The following is a 24,541-nucleotide window of genomic DNA, read 5'->3' on the forward strand; positions in this document are numbered from 1 at the left end:
CATAATAAGAAGCAATGGGCTTTCTTGTGGTTTTCACAGGTCACCATGGTTTCTCTAGGCATCGAAACCCAGCTTCATGGTTTCCATGGTCCAAGTATTCAGCTACCACAGAATTTCCTGGAAAGAGTGGCAGCTGCAACAGGAGCAGTTCTAGCCATCCAGCGTGGGCTTGAATTTCAGGCGTGGTGGTTGATGGTATACATGATAGCAGCAGAAGTCTGAGTCAGGAGGGTAAAAAGTACACCAGCATAGAATTCGCTTTATCGTCCGTCAGGTACATCCAGACACAAAAACTGCACACACAGGGTTGCTTGTTGTGATATGTGAGTCCAGCCCATATGTGAAGTTGCCTTCTGATTCAATAGAAATAACAAGTTGTAGAGATGTGTGAGGAATCTGTTTGGGAAGAGGAATCCATCACATTCCCTGGATTTGACTCCTTGGATTCCAGTCCAGTTTGCAGTGGCCCTGATTCAGTATTCCCAGTGAGCATGTCCAGTGCTTGCAGGGCGCTCACACAAATTGAGCCAAGGAGCTGTACAAGCAGTGCACCATTTGGCTGCCGTATCTGATATGAAAGCAGGTTGCTGGTTCTGCAACCTTCATCCTGTGTGTTTGTCTGTTACCTTTAGACTTGGCTTGCTAAGCACAAGAAGAAGTCTACAAATGCTTGAGGGATGGATTCCATTAGGGTTTGTCCCAACACTACTTCTGGATGCTTGAGAGTTATGCTAGAAATGTCAGAGGACTCTTCAATGGTGTCAGATGAATTCAGATTTCTATGAATTTCAGATTTCCAGGTTGTGGCATTCTGAAGACATGCAGACAGGTTTAAAAAAAAACTTTTAGGGGTATTTATACAAATTTGCACTTATACTAATGGGCATTAGTGTTAATGAGCACCTACACTTAAGTGTATCAGTACACTGGTGCTAGTGTGCAATTGTGCAAGCATCTATTTAAAAATCAGATTCCATTAGTGAAAAGGTGACAACATGAAGAACAGCTGACTCCACAAAACAGAGAGTAAATGGATTTACTTAACAGAATGTGTAGATCCCTAAATCTTTGCTGTGGTCTATAAAGCATAGACATCCTATTTTGAAATTCTCTGGTGTGCTCCAGTAGGCAACAGATAGTTGCAATATGATCTTGAATGCCTCTTCCTTTTCAGAATCTAGCTTGAGCATCAGGCATTCTTGCTCTATGCAGGGCAATATTCCTTGTTGCAACACCTTGAGCATCATTGGTTAGCATGGGAATGGTCCTGTGGCTGCTGCATTCCTTTGAAGTTCCTTTTTGGGGGGATTGGATGTATACTGAATGTTTCCAGTCTGTGGGGTCATTGCTTTGTTTCCCATATCTGTTGGTATAGTTTCATTAGATTTGGACTGATTCTGTTTCTGCAGTTCAGAATCTTTCTGTTGGCATCCCATCCACTGCAGATGCTTTGTTCCTTCCAGGTGCTTTCAGAGCAGTGTTCACTTCACTTTCTAATATTGCAGGTTCTTCCTGTTAAGCTCCCTCTTTGAAACAGTCTGTCTTCTTTTGCTCTCTTCTGTACAGATCTTTCCCTTGGTCAGATAGTAAAGAATACGTTAAGGTTAAACAAATGCCTGCTTCATTTGTTTAGTCTCTGAAGAGGAGATTAGGAAAGGATTATCTGTAATAGCTATGTTGCTTCAGCTAATACGCTTAGTTTCATAGATTTTCAGGACTATATACTTTGCTTTAATCAGCATGGTTAGGGGACAGATCAGAGTTAGGCCTAACTATTTCTTTTTTGTGTTTGTTCAGTTGTGAATAAAGTAGAATGCAAAACACAAAGTAGCATACCAATAATATATTTTCAGAGTTTACGCAGAAGTAAGTCTCACTGAAGCTTCCTAGTATGCTTACAATTACATCTTAGATGTGTAACAATGTTAGCATTTTTTGCAGTAAGATAATGAAGACACTGACTTTCTTTAATCAACACTTACAGAGGTTCAAGATAATCTGGGACTTTAAGCCTTCTTTTACTTGACTTACATAAAATTATAGTCTCTATTTACCTTAGCTGAATGCTTTTTCAGTCCTTGGTTTCAGATTGTTGTTTAGGGCAATGCTTCCGTTGTATTTCAAAATTAAAATAATACTGTAGCGTAAAACAGAAGCAATAAGTGATAAGCAGAAGATGTTAGATGTCTGAAATACAATGTTTAGAAGGCCATTATATAAAAGCACTGTGTGATATAAATAAAGCATACTTTCACTTTGTTTTTTGAAAGGTATAAAATGGATTCCAAAAATATGTTGTACCATATTTGTAATAATGAAGTGGAAATCTTGGTAACCAAATGTGGGTTTATATGCTTCTTTCGGAGTACTACTGTTTATAGTTTCAGAGTACTGTGCATGTTTCAGTTTTAGCCAGTGGAGAAGGAATTTGCAAGTGCTGGGGTGCTAAGCTGAACTTGCACCTGATTGGAGATGGGCATTGTTTCCTCCCTAGAATAGTTAATCTACTCTATCCAAAAGCAGCTGGAGGAAGAGATTACTCGGTTCCTGCACTTTGGGTCAATGCTGAGAGCGGCCAGGTAGGCCAGGTTATCTGTTCTGCATCATTTCACTGAGGAAATTCTGCTGACGTTCTGCAGTGTCTGCCTGAATGGTGTAACTCCTTCCCCTGCCAACTGGCCAGCCATCCCAGGCTGAACTGCAGCATTAGCCTCTCTCCAGGCATCCATTTCCGGTCCATGTCAGAAACCCTCCCTCACCATATTTGTAGAGTACAAATAGCAATCTGTTACTCTTGTTTGAAGCAATCATTTTAAAAAGGGTGAGAATGCTTCAAGTTTCTCTCAGATCAGGTGTTGGTGGATTATCGTACATCTTGGGAAAAGGAGGTAATGGGTGTGTGTGTGTGCATGTGTGTGATGGATTTTCTGTTATTTCTGTTAATTGGATTTATATAAAGCTAAATTTATAGTTAATCAGAGAATGAAAGAATTGGATATGCCAGCCCGTGTACCATGTACTGTATGGTCACAGGGTGTGCTTTTAATAGCTTAGTATATTTACTGGTATTAGTTGTTTGCTCTTAGAACTGTTTATTTGTGTAATTTCCCTTTCTGCCTTCAAGACTTAGGGACAGCACATTTGCTTAAAACTTTGAAGGCAGACCTCTCTGGATCTCACTGATGTGGAAATGGCCATCCATTGTAGTCTTACCAGGGTATTAGAGAAGAAACTTTCAAATTTATTTTAAGACCTTCAGGGTTAACATGTTTATGTGTGTTTTTGAAGCCACTGATAATAGATATAATAATGCTGTTGCATCTATTAGACATGCTATGATTGTTAGTTCTTTGTCACAAGTGTAATTAGTTTTATTTGAGGTTCTGAGTCTATACTTTGTTGGTTGATCGCACTAAACACATTACTCCTGCTGTTCTAATCAGTGAGAAATCTTTAAAAGATTATTCTTTAAAAGATCTGCATAATTCACACATAAAGCTAGCTTAAACTCCCTCTCTCCCCCTTCCACCCTCTTTTCCAGTGAAGCACATTTTGCATAGTCTGTCAATTCACTGTGCAAAAACCATATGTAATAGGCTTAATCTGTCATAACACTGCACAGAAGCCATATTTTAAAACTAAGTTTAATGAGGAATATAACATTTCATCTACCTTCTGGGAGCTGGATATGAGATTTATAGATACTAGTCTCTTTTCATTAGAGACTAGTATTTCATTTCATTGTAAATAATGTAGTGTGTAAGGAATCAGTTTTCTAAACCATGGTAAGAGTTTTCCTGTGACATTCTAGATCATCAACAGATAGCTTCAGGTTGAATTTAATTTAATTTTGTACTATTAAAATTTTTGATACTAATAATGCATGCTTCTCCATATTCATGACTTTTTGTGGATGCATTTCCAATAGAACTGTTGTAGGGAGAACATAAGAGCTTTGCTAGAAACTGGAGACCAGCCATTTTAAAATAATAAGACTACTAAAAAGTAGGCTGACGCAGGGCACTGGCATTCCTCTATCATTATAGAGCTTGATAAAGAGACATTTTGGAAGACACAGACTTTTCAACCACTGCAGGACTAATTGAAGCCACCCAAATCTGTGCATTTACACAGCGATTAATAGTAGAAGAAGCATGTCATTCTGCATTGGAGGAAAAGCCAGTCTAGACCATTTGTTTGTCCACCTCTCCCTTAAAAGCTCACAAGTAGGGCATGATGGAGACACCCACAGCTGGCTATTCATTGTAGAAAGGAATGCTTGTTTGTTTGGTCTTAAGTCATTTACCCCCAATCCATGTCACTAGATGACCTAATTCTATTGTTTTGGGGAGAAAAGTGAACTCTTTGCTTTTAATCTTTTCATCCCATTCATGATTTATAAACTTCCATCATGACCCAGGCAATGAAGTTTGAATCAGGCCTACACCTGCAGCATCCTTACCACATTGCATTGCACTGAATTGCATTTATATCCTGCCTTTCTTCTTCTTGCAAAGAACCCAAGGCAGCTTACAGGGTTCTTCACCTCTCCATTTTACTCTCGCAACAACCACCCTGTGAGCCAATTCAGGCTGAAGTCACCTGAACTCTCCCAAAGTCACCCAGTGAGCTCCATGGCTGCATGAGAACTAGAACCCAGATTTCTCAAGTTCCAGTTTAGCACAAGTTATATATTGTTTCATCTTTATTGTAAGTAATATCTGCACAATCTTTCAAATCCCGCAGAACTTGTCATCAGACAAAAAAAGAAGTGTATAGGACAGGGGTCCTCAAACCTTTTCAACAGGGGTCTAGTTGAAAGGCGGTGGTGGTGGGCATGGGATGGCAAGGCAGCGGTGAGCATGTGTGCAGCGAGGCCCATGCGCAGGGAGGTGGTAGTGCCCATGGGTGCGGGCTGGCAAGGCGACAGCAGTGGTGGCGGCAGGCGCAGTGAGGAGAGTCCAAAACCTCTGAGGCAGGCCGGATAAATGGGCATGACAGGCTGGATCCGGACCGTGGGCCGTACCTTGAGGACCCTGGTATAGGAGAAGAAACAACATCTTCTAGGTGTTACAGCCAAGGAATCTAGATAAAGCCAATCTCAAAATGGAGATTTGCATTTTGAATGTATTAGTCAGTGTTGCATGTGTCAGATCACCTAGCAATGGTTTTAGGAACTGTAGTAATGGCTTGTGAAATGCATGAAGACCAGCTGTATCCTTTGCCTTGGACAAAAGATTCACTCAAGTGCAGAGGTGGCACAGAGAAGTTGTTCATTATTGTCCTTAAGGCTAGAAATTAATCTGAGGTGGTGCATAAAGTAAAAACAAAAAAGAAATGAAGAGAAATAATGAAGAATGAATCTCATTTTGAGTAACTGGCTGATGGACCCTAACCATCTTATTGGCATTTCCGATTAAGTAGATAATAATATGGGACTTCCCTAGAAAAAGCAAATAGGTGATGAATTGTCTGGGATTGCCCTGACTGATAGGTAAAATGTACAAAATCTCAAACCATATTTTTAAAAAAGTCCTCTGTTTTATTGGACTTCCATTGTATTCTAGTCAGTTTGATCTCAGGATTAGAATTAGCATCATATTGTGTTAATATTGAAGTTGTGGCTGTGAAGGAGGTTTTCTCTCTTTGTCAGTTAGGACAATATTTGAGAACCCTGTTAACAGTATTGAGTGTATTAGACAGAACAATCAGAGGTGAGTTGATGGCTGTTACTAGGGTAATAATCTTTGGAAATTTTTAAGTGAAGGAGAGCACAATCCTGTGTATATCTACCCAGAAATAATCCCCAAGTCTACTAACTGAATTCACTTCCTCGCTCCCACATAAATCAGTATAGGATTGCAGTCTTAATTATTTTTTCTGACACAGTCCATTACTAAATTAGTTGTTATGTAATTAAAGCAAAGGTCCTGGCATATGATATGGATTTTTTAAAATCTGGGGACATAAAATATAACTTTTAATTAATGTAATGTAAAGTGAAAAGAAAAACAGGACTATACAATTATTTAAAATATTATGAAGGACCTTGTGTACTTTTCTTTAGTTTGACATCTGGGTAATGAAATAATGTACTATCTATTGGAAAGGAAAAAATGTCATGCTACCTACTGTATTTAAAAGACCATTCCTGAGAGTATGTTGTGTTTGGATTGACTGCTTTTGTATCTTAATATCAGGAAATAAGATGGATTAACAAAGTTTGTATGCTGTCCAATCAGCCAGTTTAAAATTTATTGGGTCGGATGCAGATTTATCTGTGAATTTGGGGTGGTGGAAGTGAACTTTCCTGCCCCTCCTTTCCATGGCTGCTTGCGCAGCACTGCAAAAATGCTACACAGAAGGTGGGCAGGGGATGCTAAATGGGGCAATCCCCTTGAAACAAGCTAATTTGGGATACTTACGTTCCACTCATTCCCAGATAAATTAAAGGTAGCTAAATACAATTAAATATTCTCTAGTGTGATGCTTCTGTCTGACAAGAATTCTGTCAATAGTAAATCCTTTAAAAATAAAACAAAATACAAAGCATAAAGTGTAATTCTCACTTCAGCAAAGTTCCCTTCATCGATTGTATGAGTGGGAGACAGGACAGAATAAATAATACAAAGAAAAATAACAACTACAACAACAACAACAACACAAGAATAGGGTTGGGGAGATGATGCATGATCAGGTGAGTCTCCAAAGTTATGGGTTGTGAGGTCTTGGAGGCTCACACTTAGCCAATGGACCAAAAGATGCCCATACTGGTGTAGAGGATTGGAGCGTTTATAGTTGCAATTTTTCTGCCCCAAAACCTCTTCAAATGAAGACGGTTCAAAGAACCTATCAAGCATACCCCCTTTTTACCCTAAATTAATACAGTAAAATAACATACAGTGTTTAGACAGCGTGAAGAGCCAGAAATTGAACAGAACTCACACCACGTCACAGTGTAACCAGCATTAAATCCAAAGCTGTTGGAAAACACATATGTCTTCAGGCATGTATGAAACACTGACAAGATGAGGGAAGTTTAATTTCTTGTGGCAGGGAAGGAGTTCCACATCCAGACAGAGCCCTCTTTTCTGCTTTGCAGTCCTTCAGGGTTGGGACTTTTCTTCACCACAATCTGCTCTTGAATGCAGGTGTCTAAAATGAAACTGTATAAAGCCTTTATTTGGTTTTTTTTAAGTATTGCAGGTTCAAAGACTGATAAGCATGTTCTAAGACCAAAACCAAGAAGCACACAGTCTGGATCAGGTTATCCATAGGCCTTATTTGACTTCTCGCATTCCATGTTTCTGCATTGATTTGCAGTTCCTTTCATTAGGGAGATGGTTAAAGTATCAGCTCCATCTGCTGGCAGTTGAAGTAACAATACAGTTCATTTCTGTGCCTTTTTGAACTGTGCATTCTCTTCTGTGCATTTTGTTCAGTTAATGATGATGCCAGGTGGTACTGCAATTTGCATAAACTGGTGTGTGTAAGAGAATATATTTGATAAGAACAACTGAGGTTGAAAGACAAGAAGCATCTGCTTGTAAAATAAAGCCAGTGTTGTCTAGTGATTAAGAGTGCAGGGCTGAAACTCAGGAGATCTGGGTTCTAGTTCCTACTTTGCCATGGAGCTCACTGGGTGCCTTTAGGCCAGTCACAAGCTTTCAGTCGAGGTTATCTCACTGGGTAGTTGTGAGGGTAAGACTGAAAGGAGGAAAAGAATTGTGTAAGCTGCTTTTGGGTTCCTTGGTAGGAAAAAGGGCAGGATATAGCATTTCTTTCTAATTTTAAAACCAGAACTGTTGGCTATAAGCAATGATTTTGCTCTAATTAATGCAAAGCTTCTGCTACTTGTGGAAGCTCCTTGCACAAGGGTCAAACCCAATAGTCTGATTTTACTTGTGCAGGTTGTTTCAGAATTTATTACAACTTCACTGAGCTAGGTGTGGGCTTGCTGTAGTTGTTCCACTAGCACTTGCCTGATGGTTAGGACTTGCCTGATGGTTAGGACTGCTAGGAATTGTAGTCTAAAACATCTGGAGAGGACCAGGTGGGGAAACCCTGTACTGACACTTGCACAAACTCTAGCAAAACAACACGTTCCCTTGTATCATTTTCTATTAACGTAATTTTGGATAGAGCCCTTTTTCCCTGCAATTATTGTGAATGACCAGAACAAGCATTTCAAGGAGCTGAACATTAAAATACAGAAATCATATACCCAATTGCTAAACCACAGCAATTGGAGAGCATACTGTGATCTAACTCTTTTTCCTCTGTATGTTATATCACAATGTAATCTGTAGTTTCAGTGGTTTAAGAATTAGTCCTTTTATCTGAACAGTTTGTGCTAATGGAATGTTGTGACCAGACTTGTTTCCACAATCACTGCTTCTTCCCTGGAGGCAGAAGTGCTCCGGCAGTAGGAGATGAATATTGTATGGCCTGAAGGTTGTACTCCTATAAATGCATTCTGTGATGGGCTCAGCAAACTTTGATTATTGCGTGGTATGGAAGTGTAAATAGGAATTATCTATTCACCCTATTTGCAAACACAGATAAATATAACTTCTCCAGCAATAGGAACACAGACATACATGAACAAGTATCTCAAAGAAGGTACTTAGGCTTGGTGATGGACCAACACTAGCATGCATCATAATTCTGCTAGTCATTTTGGCAGCAATCAGAAGGTCATGGACACAGCAAAAATGGTGTTTAAAGGCATTTCTCTAAATATAATGATCCCATTTTCTGTTGCCAAAAATGCAAATACCAGCAACAGACTGTGCTGATGAAGCTATTAGGTCACATCTGGGGCCGCCTCTCTTATCCTTCAATCTAATTTTCTAACAGTTGACTGGGAATACAGGCTGCAAGCATTGCTTTGCTGTGCAGCTCTCAGCACTGCCTGAGCAAGGATTAGCATGGTGGTGTTTTTTGTGCGACCTGGTTTGATCCTCTGTTACACTGCAAAGCAGACATTCTGTCTGGGTCAACAGAAGACACACTGTGCACCTGCATGTGTGTGTGCATGCTACATATTCTTCTTCAGGTGAAACTAGATTTCCACAGACTGCAGCGACGAAACTACGCCTGTAGAAATTCTAGTATATTTAGTTCAGACTTCAGTGAGCACATGCTGGCTAAAGTGCTGTTCTCTTCAGTCTCACTAGAATCAGTAATTAATTTTAATGGGGCCAATGCCACAATTTTTCTTCAGTCATATCTTTATTTGTGTTGTTCCACTGATGTTGCCCCACCTCTCCAAATAAGCAAAAGGCATAGATGGTTAACTTTACAACAAATTTCCTATGCAAACAAAATGGTAAACAAAAAACATGCCTTCACTGTATAAAGTACTTTCTTTTGGCTTACGGAGCCCTAAGAATACCAATAGTCATTTAACTGTGCACCATTTGTGTGGAGTTGTGTGTGCACAGGATAGACCACAGGTATCCTACCTTTTTGCTGGAAGAGTGTTGCCGAAAATAAACATTGTATATTCCTTTCATTATCTCTCTCTAGCAGGTAGCATACACAGAGAAAAAAGAGCTAAAAATTCAGTCAATCTGCTTTGTTGGTAAGGAATTAATTGAGAAAATGAAAGGGAGGGTATTTATGGTAGCTGAATCACTAAAATAGCATTGCCATGTTTCTGAAAGACATACTTTAAAAATCATTAGGTGCTTGGGCTTTGGAGATGGTTGGTAATTGTTGGATGCAAGCTAATTTAATTGAAGTTATGGATCCAATCCAAATAAGTATCGCACAATTTCCACTTACTAATTTTAACATGAATATTATAAACTGGAAATTGTCAGGCATTTACTTTAATTGTTAATAATTAGTGAGCAGTTATAGAAAAAGATCTTGTTTCTGACATTTATAGTAGCACGTGTCTGTGCCTCCACTCTAGGCCCTGCCCCTACTAGTTCATAGATGACTTTTTCTCCAGAAACTCTGAGTGGTGTGTTTCCTCATTCTTTATTAGGAGGCAGAAATAATAGATGTGTCCTTAGCATTTCCTAAGGGCAACCGAATGTTCATGTATGTATGTATGTATGTATGTATGTATTTATTTAATTTAAAAATACCTTTCCATTCTAAGTGAAGACCTTTCTATTCTCCCAGGCATTTAAGAACCATTTTGTTTCCTTTCTATTCATTTGTTTTTTAATCAATGCATAGGGTGCTAGATTTAAAATCACATTTCAAGCCACTTAAGAACATAAAGTTTTAAAATGCAAAACAACAAGCATTAAATCTGCCCAAAGCCTAGGAGAATGGGGTGATAGTAAATAAATGAGCAAAACAATTTAGAACTTGCCCTGTTTTATTCTTGCCGCTGGTTTTATTTTATTCTTCCTAAGCAATGCTGGTTTTACCCCTTGCTGTTGGGCTTATTCTGATCTTACTGTGTGCTGTTTTTATCACTGCTTTTTATTTTGCAGTTTGTAGTTTACCTGTACACTGTCCAAAAGATTCTGATTATTAGGTAATTTACAAGGGTAATAAATTAAATAAAAAGTGGGGATTGGGACGCTTACACATGTATAAGATTTACTTTTTGCACCCTAAGCATGCGCCTTAATTGTGCTACTTAAATCACTGGGATACCCATCCACCCGGCCATCCCAATCCAGTGGAAATGAACTCTTGCCTACTTCCCCACTTACTTTTTGTACAGTTTTAAATGATGTCATAGGAAGCAACAGAGCTTGGGGAGCAATTTACCTTTGTGAGAAGAGATTCCAACACGTCAGCTAGGGAGGGAGAAGAGGAAGAACAACTGCTGTCTAGGCACATGTCTAGTTATATATATATGATATTTTTAGAATGTTTTTGTACTAGGGAAAATAAATATTAAAGTGAGATTGCAACCAGATCTACCCATCTTTGGAACCACGCACACTTTTTCTTTGGTAGCATTGCTAATTAGATTCTGTGTAAGTGTAACTCAGGTTAGCACACAATATTAGTCTGAGTTTGCATTAAGCCAAATATTGAAGGAACTGTGTGGCTTCACGGGGCTTTGTTCAATTCTGTGTATTAGACATACATACATACATACATACATTTATTTGTTTGTTTGTTTGTTTGTTTGTTTATTTATTTATTTAGATATTTTTATGCTTAATTTAGTAATAGACGGTCAACAGATGACATGAAAGAGTTTAAATTATGACTGTCTCAGAACAGTTCTGCCTTTGGTACTGAGTCGCTATGTGCTTAATCCTATTGTTATGTGCAAATGTGTGCATTAGAGCCCTGGCACAAAAGGGCACATAAGGTAGTTTACAGATAAAATCTAAAATTAATTAAAACAATGAAATACACTAAAGTGCCATAAAAGCAAACAGTTGCAGAATAAAAATAGAAACAGCATCCAAACCAGCATAGCCACTTAAAGGCCAAAAGTCTTTGCTTGTTGCTGGAAGACCAGCAGAAAAAGAGCCAAGCTAACTTCTCTGGGGAAGGAGACCAGCAGCCTTAGGTCTTCTGTAAGCTTGCAAGCAAGTGCCAGCATGTGGAACATGCAGCTAAGTTCTGCGTACCTGAATTAGTGTAACACAGTGGCTCATTCCCTCCACTCTTATTTCTGCAATGAATGTGTACTTTGAACAAGATCTCTCATATTTTATGGTCATGAATGAATTTCTGCTTAGAATTAGGATGAATGTGGTATCCTGGAATACTGCTTAGGCTCTTGGTGTGTGATGCCACAAAGGGACTGCTTATCCATTTTCAATTTTTATTTTCTTCATAGGTGGAAAGACATGACATGAATACTCTCAGTTTGCCTCTTAATATTCGCCGAGGAGGTTCAGATACTAACCTCAACTTTGATGTTCCCGATGGTGTGTTTGAGTTTCATAAAGTAAAACTCAGTGCAGACAGTTTAAAACAAAAGATTCTGAAAGTTACAGAGCAGATAAAAATAGAACAAACAGTTAGGGATGGGAATGTGGCAGAGTACTTGAAGCTGGTGAACAGTGCAGACAAACAGCAAGCTGGGCGTATTAAACAAGTGTTTGAAAAGAAGAACCAAAAGTCTGCCCATTCTATAGCCCAGTTGCAGAAGAAATTAGAACAGTATCACAAAAAGCTCAAGGACATTGAACAGAATGGTTCCTCTAAAACTACTAAGGATACATCCAAAGACAATCTGAGGGAAATCCAACACACACTAAAGGATGCCCATGGAAAATCTCGTACTACTGGCCACAGCAATGAGAACAGCAAAACAGGTGTTCCTGGTGTTTCCTTGACACCACCGGTGTTTGTTTTCAGCAAATCCAGAGAGTTTGCAAACTTGATTCGGAATAAATTTGGTAGTGCTGACAATATTGCTCATTTAAAGAGCAGTTTGGATGACTTCAGGCCAGAAACTACTTCTAGAGCATATGGTGGCAGTGCCACTATAGTGGCCAAGCCAAAATACACCAGTGATGATGAATGCTCAAGTGGAACATCTGGCTCTGCAGACAGTAATGGAAACCAGTCCTTTGGCCATGGAGGGACAAATGCTCTGGACAGCCATGGAAAACTTTCTATGCTATTGGAAGAGCTGCGGGAAATAAAGGAAGCACAATCCCAATTAGCAGAAGACATTGCAAGTTTAAAAGTCCAGTTCAAAGCAGAATATGGATTTATTTCTCAAACACTGCAGGAAGAAAGATACAGGTATGTCCTTTTGATATTCCATTGAAATTGTTTTGCACTGATATTTGAGAAAGTAGATGGGTCAAAGCAGTTCAACAAAGAGAAGAGCGAACTGAAATCTGATTTTAGCTATCAGCATAAAGTCACAGATCCATTTTTTTCTGAGTTTCAGCAATAAGTCTTCATTGACTAGCTTCAGAAAACATGCTGCAGCTCATCATGGGTTATTTAAACAATGATGAACTTCAGCATCCATAGGCACCAGAGTGAATATGAAACCCATAGTTCAAACTCTGGTTCTTGTGCAATGACAAGCGGTGGTTTAATTAACTGTAGTTTGTTGAATTGAGGGTTGATATAATGTATGAACCTGGAATGATGGATTAACCACAGATTTAATTAAAAGGAGACATGGCTTACTGTTGAGTTGTGAAGTATGGGTTGTTTAAACCATGGATTATCATTACATGCAAACTCAGAATTGTGGGTTGTTTATAGGCTGCTTTACCAGGCTACAAAAACAGCACATAGCAGTAAAAAGATCCAACACTAATTACAGGCCAGTATTGCAGTGATACAAAGGTAGTTGGGATAAAGGGAGAGGAGGGGAAAAGGGGAGTGAAGCAGACACCCCAGGGACTGAGAAAACAAGACATGGTTTGTTCATTTGTCTGCCAGACAAACCTTGAATAGAAAAACAAACTATAGTTTAACTATGCTTGATGTTACATGTTAACTAGGCCACTGTGATTATTGTTTTCAAACACAGTGATTACCTGTCTGTAATAGATACCTGTTGCATTGACTCTGGACAGTGAGAGATGCAATATATTTAACATACAAACTGCTGTTGTTACTATTACTACTTCTCCTCCTCCTCTCCTCTTTTTGCAGGTACGCGTGTTTTACATATATCCATTAAATTGTAATGATTTTTGGCTGCATCAACTGTTCACACACATGTACAAGGGAAATTGGCCATGGTTTCCTTCCATATTCATTATTAGGTGGATGCATAAAACATACTGTAGGTTTCCAAATATCTCAGAGTCAGCAGTCTTGTCCTATGAGCACTCATAGAAAAAAATTAAATCTTCTGTGAAGATCCAAGTTATTATCCATAACTATATGCAAAAACAAACAAACAAACAAAACTTGTAGAAACTAAAGTGTTGATTGGGGGAAAAAAAGTAAAACACATTTATTTTCAAAGATCTATTATATACACAGAACAGCTTATTTCTCTAAGCATAGAAAATTTTGGCTCAGGATTTCAGCTCTGGGAAGAGGTAGTTCTTTTGCTAAGAGAAGGTAGTAACAACATACAAATTAGAATGCATACATTTTAATTTGTTAATTAATTATGAGAATCTATTTTAAGAAATATTTTTGTTGTTATGAAGATATGAGCGATTAGAAGACCAGCTGAATGATCTAACAGACCTCCATCAGCATGAAACAGCCAACTTGAAACAAGAACTAGCGAGCATTGAAGAAAAAGTAGCATATCAGGCCTATGAACGGTCACGAGATGTTCAGGTACCAGTCTTAAATATTAAATAACAGAGTGTTGTTATATTTTTGCACGGTATTAGCCACTGTGGTCCATTGAGTATACCTTCCACTCTGAGGCCTTAAAGACTTGAGTTCAAATTTAAGAACAGCTTTAGACATGTGCAGATACAGGGGAACAGGAAGTACCTTGTACTTCTCAATCTTTGATTTTTTTCCAGCCTGTGCAAAATTGAACTGTTGCATCTCCCCTTCCAGAGAAATTATTTCTAGAGAAGTAATTATTATAGTCTGTTGCAGCAAAATATGAACATTTTAAAGCATCCAAAAATAAATTCATGTATGGGATACATTTTTATGAAATGGTATCCACTTTATCAGATTCATAAAGTGTTAGATTAGGCCAAGTTGCAGGTGTTTATGTGGTGGATGGGGAGCAGAGGAGTTGCAGAGATGAGGGTGATCCACATAAATTAGGTAGGAATGGAAATCTATTACTTGTATAAAAGCCATTTTCTTTTTTCTTTTTATTTTCTCCCCAATCCCTTTTATGCTATTTTCTGCCAATAGGAAGCACTGGAATCTTGCCAGACACGGGTGTCTAAGCTGGAGCTCCACCAGCAGGAACAGCAAGCACTGCAGTCGGAAACTGTTAATGCCAAAGTCCTACTGGGAAAATGTATAAATGTAGTCTTGGCCTTCATGACAGTCATTCTAGTGTGTGTTTCCACAATAGCAAAATTCGTAGCTCCTATGATGAAAAGCCGTTTCCATATTATTTGCACCTTTTTTGCAGTAACTCTTCTTGCAATTTTATGCAAAAACTGGGATCAAGTTGTCTGTGCCATAGAAAAGATGATCATGCCAAGATGAATCAACAACACCAGAGCCTTTCTAGTACTTCTAAACAAACTACCAAATCTTTAATTTTGCAGCTTAACTGCAAAGATTAATGAAGACTTTTTCCTACTAAGTATAAATATGTTAAGACTGATAACTCTTAGCAGTGCTTTCACCTGATCAGTCATGCTGTATGGAATAAGGTGATCCTATTATTATTTAGTAACCTGTGTAAATCTTTTTGCCTTAATCCAATCATGTTTTCTACACCTCTGATCTCCTGATGATCATGTCTTAAATAACTGATATTGACTAGACTTGGGTGTAGGAGGATATCATAAAGATAGGTAAGTTACAACAATCCTATTTGGGAGACTGCATTTTAATAAATGGGAATCTAATCATCCTACCTTTACACAATAACTATTCTTGCCCTTATGAAGCAATGCAAAAGGTGAGATAAACATACTCCCAGACGTGGCAACCCCATTTCCTCTTTTTCCTAGTGATCAACATTCAAAAGTGAGAAACTGTGGAGTTTAATAACACTTTTGTACACAATTAACTGAGACCCTTCCTAGAATTTTTGTTTGCTCTATAAATTAATATTGAATTCCACCTTGATTTTGTTGCATAAGCTTGGAAAATATAAATGGCTGATCCAATTTTTGAATGAATAATGATCTGTGAAAGCATCATCCAAATAAGGGTATCGGTACTTGGCAGGGGATTTCTGTGGTCCAACAAGATTCCTTTTTGCCAGAAATGTAGAAAAATGGGAGAAGGTGTCCTTGTTCCTTCAGAAGCTGGAAGAAGGGCTGGTCCCCCAGCCTAATTTCAGTAGCTTTTTGTAAATGACCTGTTCAGACCTCTGCCAAGCAATCTGTTCCTTCCCTGGCAGCCATCCGGGCAGGAAAAGGGAGAAATGGGGTGCCCCCTTTAATTTCTTCTGAGTCCCGGATACTGCCCTCACAACAATGTGGCCTTTACAGCATCCCTGCTCCAGAGGCTGTCTTGATGGTCTAGTGGCTGGCGTCACAAAGAACAGTGAGAAGCAGGATGCACAGAGAAACAAAATGGGCCAAACTCTTCTCGAGTTTGTTTTCACTTTTCATATCAAATACTTTTCAACCATTCAGATGCACATATTGTGCACTCCCTTTTGCCCCTTTCCCTCTTTATGTTTTGTACCCCCCAGCATATCCCTACCAACCTATCTGTCCACCTCTGAAGCTGAGCAGTGCTGCTCTCCTGCCAACATTTAGCTATAGCAGGGTAATATTCTCAGATCAGCCTACAAGAACACCGTTATCACTGTGAAGTTGCTATTGAAAGAAAACTTCATGTATATGATATTTGGATAATTGGGTAGGAGGTGAAAAGGTGGGAGATACAATGGTGTTTCTCCCCGCCACCTGCCACCCCTGTTTCAGACTATTTTAGTAGGAGAAAGTCCTGTTGAGCTGGACTCCTAGGACAATTCTGGATGGAGGGCTTCTGCTTGTGAATGGAAATGGCTAACACTGCACTGTTGCCAGCACGCTACTGCAAAAACCTTGCCCATCATGGAAGGATCAGGGTCAGTGTTCGGTTAGCGATCTGAACGCTAGGAAAACAGCGGTGGAAGCACTTGCAAGAATTCTGTTTTGATGCACACTGAAGGCTTAATAAAAACTGTGCAGCCCTCCTGGGGAAAGTCCTGAATCTAGAAAGATCCCTTGAGAGCTGACAAAATTTCAGGAACTAATATAACAGCATTGTTATGATGTAAATACTGGTAACATAAGCACTTTAATATGGTTTAAAATCAATATGTGCAATGTTTTTCTTTAAAAAGTCAGAACTGTACTTGTTGATGGCACCAACAACAGAAACAAGATAGGAATCATTGTGAACTATTTCAGGAATCCAGTGGAGACAATATGAGTACTTTTTAAAAACTTTCCACATTTAGTTACTCACTGAACCCTGTGTAACTTTGTAAAACCTCTCTGTAATTGTCAGGCATAATATTTAAGCAAATCTGCCAGTAAAGTAATATTTCCTTTCCCTGCATTGAGTCTTAATTATACAGATGCTTTGCATAAGGAGCAAAGAACTCCAAAGTAGCTCAACAAGGAGGGGACCACACTGGGTGCCTCAATCTGTGTTGTGTCTAATGGTTTATTCCTTTGAAATTCTTGTTTTCAAGTATGATTGTCACCATGGACTGTTTTCTATATTTGTTACCTAGGAGTTTGTCTCTTAATCATAATTTGCATCATAATGTATCTTGACCATGGCTAAATTGTTCTCAGATCTGCATGAACAACTATTAGTTATTGTAACATGCACTGTTGTCTGAGGAGTAATATGCAAACAGTTTGTTTTTTCCAGCTCATGAAGTCCCTTCTGGGTAAAGATGCTTGTTTCCCCAGGATTTATTCCTGAATTCGCATATCCCTTCCCTTCAAAGGATTTCCCTTGTTTTGATTACAAGGCCTTGTGACGCATCCTTTAAACATTTTGCTTTTCCTTTGGTTAAACAGTGCTCCCACGTTTTAGTGAAATCAGTGACACTGTAAACATTCAAACAGAGATGTTTGAGACCCTCAACCAGTAATTGTGCTCCAGATTCAGAAATCTTTATCTGCATGCATCTATTACATAAGGCAATTTGCCCCTTTAAATGCTATTTTTAAACTGCTGGTGGTTCTCTTAGAAAGTGTCTAATTCTGGTTCTAGATTAATAACTTTTTTAAAACCAAGGACGCTCCCTCAGGTGCAACACCAATATTTTTTCCTAATATTTTTTTAACCTGTCTGTGAATGGTAATCTCTTGTTTCTACTGTTTTACCTGTACAGTACTACAGGCTGGCATATCTGAAGTTTTTGGGGAAATGTTTTACAAAATGTGGAATTCTCTTGTTATCAGCTTTAATCTTTTAAAGAAGGTGGGACTTTATACTGTTTCCTGTATCTTATAAATTATCTTGCAAACCTACAAGTACTTCTGCTGTAAATCACCATTCATTTCTATGGGGCTTACACTTGAATCTTCAACAAATGGATAATGGCACTTGTGCAGCCAGACTTGAACGTATGCAGAAGGCAGGCTCCAGTGAGTTGTTTTTTTTTTTTTCCAATTCACATATTCAAAGGACTAATTCCAAAAGTTATCCCAGTGGATGGGAAATTATTTATCATAACTGGCTATTGGTTTTCTTGAAATCTTAGATGAACTGGCATTGCCTCATTTTGCCAGTCCTAACCCAATTTAGCACTAAACTTCTAACTGAAATCCACAACCAAATGCTGTATTTTTGTTTGGATTTTGATCCAACTTTCAGTATCTGCCAAACTGCACAGCAGGAAAAAATATTCCAAGACATCTATTATGTCTTTAGTTGTATCAAGATTTGGCTCAGAAGAAATTAACCTTCAATATTTCTCCCAAGTAGCTTGGTACACTGCCAATATTTCTGTGTCAGATGTAGTTCACTCAGTCATTACTGTCATGTAATGCAAATAAATGATTAGCTTAGAATCTAAATAATGAAACAGTAGACATTGGCAGTGCAGAACAGACATAGCATGCTAAAAGCATTTAAGTTTGTATGCAACCAAAAACATATCACTAGAAATAAGCTAGAATTACTTTGCTAATTTTTGTGTACATACACAACATTTCAGCACTTACTGGCATTGCATAGACTTGGTCCAGGCATTAAACAAAGGTGCACAAAAGTGTTAGGTCTAAACTTACTACCATATTTCACAAAAACCTAAGGCCACAACTTAAAAATTATTAACTGCAGTAGCCCTGGGTTCAATTTATTTTAGCATTCGCCAGCCTGGCATTTCCAGGGTTGTTGAACTGAATTTCTCACAATTCCAGCCATAGTGGCCACTGAAGGTAAAAACTGAAGTTCAGTACAATATAAGGATACCAGTTTGGGGGAAGCGGGTTTGTTGCAATGAGGATTATGCATTTTAGCACACAATATAAAGTCTGAGTGTGTTCCAAATGCAGGAAAATGAATCGCAATAACTGAGTCTGAGAGAAGGCACTGCAGGAGTTAAGACCCATAAGACTGGATGCAGGGATAATTCTTATTAAATACCAGGTTTCCAACTTTGCAACCCAGGTTACAGGAATAAGGGGGAAGTGGGAACTGAGGCAAGATTCATGCTAAGTACAGTTTGTAAGTAGATGCTGGGAACAGCCATAGCTAATACTGACCCTACCAAGGTTAAGAAGAATAACATCTGAAGATGGAGAGGACAAGGCACTGGAGTCCTTTGTCTGTTTCTTGAGACTCTCCAGCCACTGAAGCTCATGGAGCAGAGAAAGCCCCATTTGCCTACCTTCCCAACTCTACCCTTTGATGGGTAGCAGCTTATATTTCATAATGTTCTAAGAAAAGGCACATGTGAATGAAGTATTCATAATATTGCTGGATTTGTTGCAAAATTTTGGCCTGCTGCCTTTGGCCTGTGCAATTGACAATCCTCCTCGCATCAAAGTAATTGCATGTAATCCAGTCTATTCCAATGGAATTAAAAATTGGTTGAAACCCATGTACTTTGACTTACACCTATACTTATGCTAATTTATATATTTATCGGAAGACAGTATCAAGTCTTTCCTCCTCCAGTCATAACCGGTTTGTGAATCAGGTTGCCTCTTGTTCTTTTTGAAAAAGCAAAACACAAAGTTATTTTCTCAGTGTTAAAGTGAAAATGAAAGTAGTACCATCTACATATTATGTATTTGCTTGGTGGCGGTGTTGTTCTAATCATTACAGGCACAACAATCCATACAGCTACATCACTCTGGAGGACATGCTTGTACATGTCAAAAGTCCTCAGAAAACATCTGAGGAACCTAACTGAAAGACCTTCGTCTGTTCTGTTTGTCAGTGAAGAGCATACTCGTTTGGAATACGGTAGCACCTTTTCTGAATATGTTCCCTTTGCACTCACTTTGTGACCTCATGTTAGCTTTAATAAACTACTGTTTGCAAACCTGCATGTGTTTGCATCCTTATACTGTTTTTAGGTGTACATGTAAAAATGTACTGTTCAGAGCTAGTTTGAGTGAAAAGATTGAGGCAAACTTCTCCATCTTCCAACTGCTATACACTTACTCCACAAAAGTCACTCCATGAGTAATAGCTGATTGTTCGAATTCTCCATTCATAAGAGTACATCTCATCATCTCTGTCTGTCTGTCTGTCTGTCTGTCTGTCTGTCTGTCTTTCTGTCCAGGGAGAGGGGTTATATAGTGTCTTACTGTGCAATTCAATGGTGCTTTTACTTTAAATTCTCAAGTATAGTCACTACTGCTTCATTACAGAACATGTTTATATTTAGTTTTAACTCACCAGGCATCTGCAGTTTTAAGTTTAAATGCATTTATGTATTTCATCAGGCTGTGTTTGTTTATCTGCTTCTTAGAAAGAGACCATTCACAGTAATAACTATAACACATACCAGTGTCCACCTGATTTTCAGTGAGATTTGACTATAGAATGAGGATGTACAAAGTTGAACTAAGCAAGCAGCATGTTTACAGAACTGTACAAATACAGGTTTAGAATCTTAGTATGAATTTTGAAGACACTGTACATATGTTTGCATGGTTGAGCTGTTTTGTAAAATTTTAATTTATTGCATATATTTGACAGATTAATTTGTACCCCTGCCTGTTTTTCCTTCCTCTTGTTTTTGTATAGTACTGCCAACTGGGCACTGTGAAAATGTTTATTTAAAAGTCTACTGAACCATTTGCACCAAACGGAAAATTTGTGTCTGTGAATGTAACAAACAGTGTAACCATGCCATTTTCATTTTGTGTGGCACTGTGCAAATAAAAATGTACTAGTATTCATTTACTGTGTTCCATAGATTTCATAGGATGATTATGACTGACCCAAGGAGCCATTGACTTTTTTTAAATAAAGGTTTTTTAAATTTAATTGGTATTATGTTCAGTTTATTGAAAATATCTCCTGGCGGAACTGAGATTTTCCGAAAGCCAGTGTGGCATAATGGCTAGGGTGCTGAACTGGGACTCAGAAGACCTAGGTTTGTATCTCCTCGCAGCCGTGATACTCACTGGATGACTTTGGGCCAGTCATGAACTCTCAGGCTCACAGGGCTGTTGTGAGGATAAAATGGAGAATGTTGCTAGCCACCTTAGGATCTCTGCATGAGGAAGAAAACGGGAATAAATGTCATGTAGTAATAACAACAACCAAGTCTTTCTCATGAGAATAACTGCTAAGAACACTAAGAAACAGATATATGTAGGCAAGTAGATATTCTTGGGCTGAAATTCCATGCATGCTTACTTGTGATCAGGACACATTAACTCTTTGGCATTTACGGCAGTATACAATTATGTCATTCTATTAATGCAAATTAGGTTGTTCTAGTGTGAGGAACATCTAGTGCAACTGCCTGACTTATCTCTGGGTTCACTGGCCTTGGCAATTCAGCTGTAGATTTTGGCCACTTTTCCTCTTCTGAATCAGAATCTGATTCAACAAACTTTGAAGACTTCATTGTAGGAGGAAGGGGGCTAAGTCCTACCTACTATTCAGTAGGCAAGGGACCTCTACAAGAGGGTAAATGCCCCTCTACAAGAGGGGTCAAGCCACCCTTGGTGAACTAGCTTTGAGAACCCTAGAGAAGTAATTCACCTATAGGGAGTACAGTGAACCCCATTTCCCCCTCTCTAATTCCATGCCCTCATATTATACTTTTTAACACCATGAGTTTGGCACCAGCCTTTTTGGTGGCCCCAAAACTGCTGCCAACTGCTGCCACCACACCACCACATTTCAGCAACATGGTGGTAACAAAAAGCCACATTTTTCCCTTTAAAACAAGGTACATGAGAACATTCTTAACAGTTACCTGTACTACCTCAGGCAAGACGTAATTTACATTTTGGTTCCTTTCACCACCCTGATTTGGATCTTCTCATGTCTACCTGATTCCTACTTGGTCAGTCAGAGTTAGTTAGCCTTCTGTATCATCCACATGCTGTTCCATTTTGCTTCATTTCCCCATCTGTTGCTTCCTCTCTAGGTTTAGTAAAATAATTGTCAGTCCACTTTAAATAGTACATATATAGAGATACATGCTGTGCCTATTTCTGTTTAAACTGTGTCTGAATACTGGCCTGTTGTTTATGTATCTCCCTGCTAAAGGCATCCATTTCATTGTTGCCTGTTAGGACCTGAGGTTAATAATCCCAACATGTGTCACTCAGGTATAGCTATGTATTGTCTATTTAATGTAAATAGGGACATTTAGTAACATGTGGTACAAATACTTTGCATGGAAGCTGATCTATAGCTTCTCTATTGCTAATGTAGAAATATAAATATTGCTTTCTTCATGGAAGCCTTGATTAAAATTTAAAACTGCAAGCCAGTAGGATGAAATTCATGTGTGAAAAAACAGAAATGGAATCTTAAATGTACTTGCATCCATTTCTGAACTTAAATGATAGTCAGGAAAGTGGATTTTCAATATTTTAATGATCCTGCAGTTTTCATGTCATCTGAGAAGAGATGCATTCTTTCTAACCAGTATGTCCCTTAAAGGCTTGTTACATTTGAGAATGGTGCTTGCCCCATTTTCTAAATCTTTCTAATATACTATGTCTGATTGCTATTAACAGGAAGAGAAAGGAGGTGAAGTTCTTATGTGATTTTTAGATGAGTATTGAAAGCAGCTTTTTGTAAAGAAGTGCCGGTTAAGTGCCAGGACAATGAAGATGGAATAATGGTAAATATATCAGAGCCGGGGTCACAAGGAATGGCAAAACTTTATCCTAAATTGATGACTCACTGTTTTTAAAACTACTATCAGTTTCTGGTGATTAACCTATTATGTTATTTCTACTATCTCGGTTGAGACTTCACGAGAACCCACATTCAAGTATTGTTCGTCATTGAATCATCAGTTGCTAAAAAATAGGTTACCGTGTTGTCTGAACCCAGCTCCACTAACAAACTATACTTGTTATCCATGAACGACTGATGAAAAGAACTCATGAGGGCTGTTAACACACAACACTAATGAATACCTCAAGGTTACCTTTCTGTCTTTGTGTCCTGTAGCCACACATTTGCCGGTTAGCGACCCATGGTCACCACTCCTGCTGCATGGCCTGCCTCTCTCCTATTGGCCTGCACACTCCATTAGCTCAGGGGCCAGTTATCTGTAGGTTTCCATAGTTCACTTAAAAATACAAAGAAATAAGTGATTTTTGAAAGGGCAGTGTTGGGGGTTTCAATTCTTTGCTGACATTTCTGAGAAATGGTTTCTTCCATGTAGCCACTCAAAACACATTGGTTCCCACTATCACTACAACAGTTTGCCGTTTGGGAAAACATAACCACAGCACTACCCTTCCCCATATCTGTGGATATAGTACCCTCTAGAGGTAGTTGTTCTAATTACAAAGGTATTTGTTCTGCTTCCTTGATTAATATAATACTGTTCTACTTTTTATGAGATCTGAAAACAAAAGTCATGCCATGTATTGGATTTTTTTTCCTGAGAACTAGTTCTTTATTGCTTAAAAGCAGGAAGACACTACAGAACAAAAGCAGCTTTCAAGAACTCTGCAATGAAAAGCAAAAGCAGACAGCTGCAGATCTTTCCACGAACTGCAGATTATCTTGAATGCCTGCACACCTCTTCCATTCCATCTCGGGATTCTGCATATGCAGACTTCACCAGCAATTCAGATTTTTCTCATTCCCTTATTTTTCTCCATCTTCTCCACTTTTTATAATATCTTGTATAGGGAGGCCATGTGTGTGTGTTGTTGTTGTTGTTTACAGAGACCAGTCCTCTATTGAGAGTTATTTTGTTCTTCCTTTTGAATAGCTGTCCTGTCTATCTGCAGTTTAAAGACAAATACTTGTCACCTACTCAGTCTTCTGCACCAGTTGAGGTGCCCTGGATTTCACTTAAATTATGTCTAAATATGGATTTGTTATAGCAATTAGCATATGAACATTTTATGTAAATATGTCCTCTTCTTCGGTGTTTTGCATTTTCTCCCGCCACGCTTCGGTGCTTTGCATTTCCCCTTTTTAGCAAGTCATAAGCGGCCACTTTTATGAAGATGTCTGGAGATCTCAAAATGTTACCCATGTGAACTTCTGATTGGCCCAGTACAGGTCTTGGATCAATGTGGATACTTAATTTTATATTATAAAAAACAGGAAAATGCCAAGTTTTTGCTTCTTTTAAAGCATCGTGTAATCTGCACTTGAACATCAACACAGAGGGAGCACAATCTGTGGTATTAACTTGTCCACTCAGATAAAGTATTCTGCTGCTAGCAATCCGTTCTTGTAGAACACCAGAACTATCTCCCTGCATCAGATCAAAACCTCATCATTTTGGATAAGCAACCAATTATTCGTGCGACCACGGTAACCCCGCATCTGATAGCTTGTTGTACAAAGATACCTGTTTGTCTTTCCCTCCAAGTTTGTCCGCAGAGTA

The 24,541-nt window shown here is 38.7% G+C and overlaps 2 protein-coding genes across 3 annotated transcripts in view; both read left to right on the forward strand.

Annotated features, from left to right (window-relative positions):
- Nucleotides 1–17,076, forward strand: part of TMCC3 (transmembrane and coiled-coil domain family 3) — a 42,225-nt gene extending 25,149 nt beyond the window's left edge. For both annotated transcript variants that reach the window (XM_044454947.1, XM_044454946.1), the window contains exons 2-4: nt 11,774–12,690; nt 14,073–14,208; nt 14,752–17,076. In XM_044454947.1, the coding sequence (XP_044310882.1) occupies nt 11,789–12,690; nt 14,073–14,208; nt 14,752–15,054 (1,341 nt within the window). In that variant the 5' untranslated portion in view covers nt 11,774–11,788 and the 3' untranslated portion in view covers nt 15,055–17,076. The remainder of the gene's footprint in view (nt 1–11,773; nt 12,691–14,072; nt 14,209–14,751) is intronic.
- A 7,015-nt stretch (nt 17,077–24,091) lies between these two features.
- The window catches only part of CEP83 (centrosomal protein 83), a 34,555-nt gene continuing 34,105 nt past the window's right edge, over nt 24,092–24,541 (forward strand). The window contains exon 1 of the mRNA XM_044454940.1: nt 24,092–24,103. The gene's annotated coding sequence lies outside the window, so the exon portion shown is untranslated. The remainder of the gene's footprint in view (nt 24,104–24,541) is intronic.

Source organism: Varanus komodoensis, unplaced genomic scaffold (genome assembly GCF_004798865.1).
Source record: "Varanus komodoensis strain SLA01 unplaced genomic scaffold, ASM479886v1 scaffold8, whole genome shotgun sequence".
In the NCBI taxonomy this organism is placed as follows: domain Eukaryota; kingdom Metazoa; phylum Chordata; class Lepidosauria; order Squamata; family Varanidae; genus Varanus; species Varanus komodoensis.